Source organism: Vespula vulgaris, chromosome 25 (genome assembly GCF_905475345.1).
Source record: "Vespula vulgaris chromosome 25, iyVesVulg1.1, whole genome shotgun sequence".
Taxonomy (NCBI): Eukaryota; Metazoa; Arthropoda; class Insecta; order Hymenoptera; family Vespidae; genus Vespula; species Vespula vulgaris.
This window is the reverse complement of record NC_066610.1, coordinates 1223886-1228930: the sequence shown is the minus strand read 5'-3', so window position 1 is coordinate 1228930 and position 5045 is coordinate 1223886. Positions and strand designations below refer to the sequence as shown.

The following is a 5045-nucleotide window of genomic DNA, read 5'->3' as shown; positions in this document are numbered from 1 at the left end:
CTGTGTGGAATATTATTTAAATGTTATTGTATTAACCCTTAAATGCAACCAATTTTTATTTATTTATATATTTATTAAAAACAAAATTTAACATTTATTATAATTGTTATTATTATTTTTTTATTATTACGATAATTTTTTATATTTATCGTTATTTCAAATGAATAATAATAATGATAATATTGATATAAAATTGTAAAAATTATCATGACGATTAATTATTAAGAAAAAAAAAATAATAAAAAAGAAATGTATTATTACATGTATAAAAAACAAATTCATCAGCGATTTGAAATTAATTTTACAATTCTTTGTGACGTTATATATATATTAAAAATTTATAAAAAATATATATGATGCATTAAAGGGTTAAATGACTTTGATTTTGATCTTCGATCGATTATTTTGAAACAAAATCAAACGGAATAGAAAATATGGTGGATACAAATTCCCGTTCTTTTTTCATTTTTTTTTGTTTTTTCTTGATCAAATTTTCATTAAATTGTTTATACAAATTATAAGCTAAATTACCTGTAATCGGTGTTATTATATTGTGCAAATATCGGTCTGTTGTTGGCAGGTGGTCCGAAACTACCATCTCGACGTACATAGGTTGGTATATTTTGGGTGTAATCAGGTATTATATTTTCATGTTCGGCGACGCATTTACCATTGAGACAGTACTAGAATGAAATAAAAAAATAAAAAAAAAATAAAAAATAAATAAATACAAAATAAATAAAAAAGAACAAAAATTAAACAAAATAAAATGATACGTAGTCGTTTTTAATCAATAAAAATTATTTAAAATCAAATGAAACATTTTTCTTCGGCGACATTGATATTTTGTAAATTTTTTAAAAAAGAAAAAACATTAAATTTATTATATATTTATTGTAATACTTTTTATATATATTTTATAGGTATGCATATATATGTATATATATAACAAAAAAAAAATTTGACCAATGATAATTAAATCAATTTAAGTCTAAATCTATCGAAAGGGTATGCCCTTTTTCTTTTTTTTTTTCTTTTTAATTACACGTGCATACGTATCGTTTCTTTATATATATATATATATTATATAACGAATGTATAAAAATTAGAATATTATAAATATTAAAGAAAAAAAAAATTGTAATCCGTATATCTATTTATAAGATGTATATATGTACATATATATTTATATATTATATAATAATAATAATTAATAATATTAATAGTAATAATATATATTATTATTAAATTATATTATATTATATATTTATGTAATATAATATAATTATATATACGATTCATTTTAATATATCAATGGAATTTTTTTCTTTCTTTTTCTTTGCAATTTTTATTTATTTTATTATTTTATTGATTTTTTTAATTTACCTGGCCATCGCCACATGGTGAGCCCTCAGCTGCGGGACGATAAGCGACACAATAACCAGATCCAGCATCGAAGCAAAATAATTGTGCACAAACTCTGTCGTCTTTCTATACCCCCATCAATCAATCCCCAACCCCCATAACCCCACAAAAAAAAAACAAGAAAGAAAAATGTCATAAATAATAATATGTCAATAACATATTTCTCGTTATACATACATTTATAATACATAAACGTCTTTACAAAATATACGCTAATAATTTTTTTGTCTTCCAATTTATTTGTAAAAATTATAAGTTCGTTCTGTAAAATATCAAGCTTAATCAAACGTCTACGAAGTTTCGAAAAAGAGTAATTGATTTTTAAAATTGTTTAGCAATTTTTAGCCCAGCTAAGAATATTTGATATATTACGTTTGTTTGCTTTAATAATAGAAATTCAATTTTTACTCACGAAACAAGCACTGGTACCACGATCCTTACGGCACTGAGCATCTAACGAGAGTAATTTGCCTGGTAAAACTCTTGGCAGTGCCTCATCTTCGTGAGGTGCATTGTACAAACACGTTGCAGTGTCACCACTAAAGAAAAAAAAAAAAAAAAATATGAAAATAAAAAAATGTGTATTAAGAAAAAAATTTTTTCTGTTTCGACACGTGCGTCAATTTTGTAATAACACGAGTAATTTTTTTAGAACGAAATAATTTATTATTATTATTATTATTATTATTATTATTATTATTATTATTATTATACCGTTTTTATATCGTCGAAACAAATTTTGAAATTTTTTAATAAGCGTCAGGTACGTTAAAAAATTATTCTCCAATTTATTGGATATTTATTTGATTAATTCAACATTTTGCTATTTTTGTTCCTTTTAATTATTTTCATACGATCTATATTAAAAAGTATATAGTAAACTTCAATTTAAAAAGAATTTAATATGAAAAATTTTGATTTATTTTCATCAATTCGAGTAAAGGGAATATACAAAAAAAAAAAAATGATCCAAAAACAAAAAATATTTGTACAATCGTAGATATCTTTTCATAGAAAAAAATATTTCAAAAATTTATTCAAAAAATATTTCACAAGTTGTCGAAATATTTTTGTTGACCGATTGGATGTCTAAAGTAGTTTGTTTTTTTTTTTTTGGAGAATCTTTAATAATAATATCGCACTGTGTAATTGTTTTAAAATTGTTGTAAAATTACATACTTTAGAAAATGATGGAAGGACGAGACACTGCAGTGGGACCATTTGAATCCCTTTTCAGTATGTCTAAGATCGCTCATAATATAACCATCTTCCCAACGACATTTCTCAGCACCAGGTCCACCAAGATAACTTGGTGGTGGTGAACCATCGTGTACTGCACCTAACCTAAAAAAAAAAAAAAATAAATATAAAAAAAGAAAACTCAATAATCATTTCTTTTTCATTCGAATTCATTCAAGTTTTATTCATTCAATCTCACTATAAAGAAATTAACGCAAAGGAAGTAGATAGATTCGAAAAAATAAAAAATATTTTTCCATTTTTTTATTTTTTTATTTTAAGAGACTCGCAAGTGACCGACTTAATATAAGAATAAAAAATTTTAAGATATATTTGAAGTAAATAAATCAACAAAAAAATTGTTCTTTCGATTGTTGATTCAAGAAAAAAATTTTTTCTTTTTTTTCTTTATCGAAAAACCATTTTCTTTTTTTTTGAGAAACTCACAAACGACTAACTTCGGGTATGATTTATTTTTCTTTTTTTTTTTTTTTTAATATATTCCAAATAAATACATTGACAAAAAAATAGTTCTTTTAGTTATTGATTAAAGAAATTTTTTTTTTTCTTTCGAGAAACCATAAGTGATAAATTTATTATATTTTTATTATTCTTTTTTTTGAAAAACTCACAAGTGACCAACTTCGTGTGCCGCTACGATGATACCACTGAAGCCACCAGTGTCTTCAATGATGGCTACAGAGTTGACCTTTTCTAAGCGTTTGTTAACAACACAGGCACCACCAACATATGCGAATCCTGTAGAATATATTTGAAATTTATTAGAACGAAGATATTCTTTTGGATCCATGAGATTGAATATATGTTGATAAAAAAGATTAATGTTACTTTTAGAATTCGTTAGACAGTATAATCCGTTATATTAATACAAGCTACTTCTGTATCTTTCTAGCGATGTTATATTTGATACCAGAGCAGAGAGCAAGAGATCATGATGAAGCCTGATACGTGTCTCTAACGTTAAAATTAATTAGAAATTTATTAGAGGATAATATTTTTCGCTATGACGTTTCTAAAGTAGATATTAGAATTTAACGAAAACTTTTCTAATCGACAATGAAATTATTTTTTTTTTTAAATAGAAATTTTGACCATCTTTTTATAGATCTAATGTGTATACGTTAGATAATTTCTAATAGGTATTAGAACGACAAATATCTTTGAAATTTTTCACGGATCTAATTTATATATTAGATGTTTTATAATAATCGTTAGAATGAAAAAAAATTTCCAAACTTTTGTACAGATCGAATACATTAGATACTTTCTAATTATCATTAGAATGTGAAAGAATTTCAAAACTATTTTACAGACGAATATATTAGACACTTTCTAATTATCATTAGAATAGACGATAGTTTAGAACTTTTTTATAGATGAATACATTAAATACTTTCTAATTATCATTAGAATAAGAAATAAATTTTTAACTTTTTTATAGGACACATATTATTACAATATAAAATTAATATATGCATTAGAAATTTTCTAATGATTATTAGAACCCCTCCAAAAAAAATGTTCATAAATTTTCTATAATGATAAAATTAATCTTTATATTTGTATAATAAAATGATATAGAAAAAATAAAATTTTTCGATAAAAATCTAACGTATGCATTAGAAACATTCTAATACATATTAGACGTGGGAGACACGTGACTTGTTAATTTAACCACCGTATGTAATTATTAGTCATGGAACAATGACAACACGAATTTTTATCGCAGCGAATCTTTCATACCATTACTCGAAGCTAATTTATTCTAATGATTTGTCATGCAATCGTTGTTAATAATCCTGATTAATAAGATAAAGTATTTTATTTGCTGCTTTAGAAAGGATAAAATTTTTCATTAAAATAGACAATATTCGTCCGTCGCGTCTTCATATACACATATACATGTAAACACGAACATATATATATGCATATATATATATACATATACATAGACACATATATATGTATATGTATGTATATATGTATATTAAAAAAAAAAGATTATATAATAAGAATATTTTCTAAATTCAAAAAAATAAAAAAAAAAGAATCAAAAAGTTAAAAAAAAAGGAAAGAGAAGTGGACAATTTTCATAAAATCCTTTTTCGTTTTGTCACCCTATACACACATATATATAAAACTTACCAATAAAAAACGGTCCTTTAGACGATAACGCAGCCGACAAAAAAAAAATAGAAAGATACAAAAGCGATTAAATTTTCGATTATGAAAATCCAAAATAGAATCCATTAACGATAATAATAGTAATAAATAATAATAATACTAATAATAATAACGACAATGAAAATTAATAATAATTCGTAAATTTCATATTCCAAAAAAAAAGAAAATCCAAAAAT

General features: G+C 23.4%; 1 protein-coding gene across 3 annotated transcripts in view; it reads right to left on the bottom strand.

Moving 5' to 3' along the window:
* LOC127072428 (A disintegrin and metalloproteinase with thrombospondin motifs 18-like) overlaps nt 1–5045 on the bottom strand; it is a 68299-nt gene that overhangs the window by 2031 nt on the left and 61223 nt on the right. For all 3 annotated transcript variants that reach the window (XM_051012852.1, XM_051012851.1, XM_051012850.1), the window contains exons 12-16: nt 3297–3423; nt 2605–2769; nt 1838–1964; nt 1387–1491; nt 532–683 (exon numbers count right to left, since the gene is read on the bottom strand). In XM_051012852.1, the coding sequence (XP_050868809.1) occupies nt 532–683; nt 1387–1491; nt 1838–1964; nt 2605–2769; nt 3297–3423 (676 nt within the window). The remainder of the gene's footprint in view (nt 1–531; nt 684–1386; nt 1492–1837; nt 1965–2604; nt 2770–3296; nt 3424–5045) is intronic.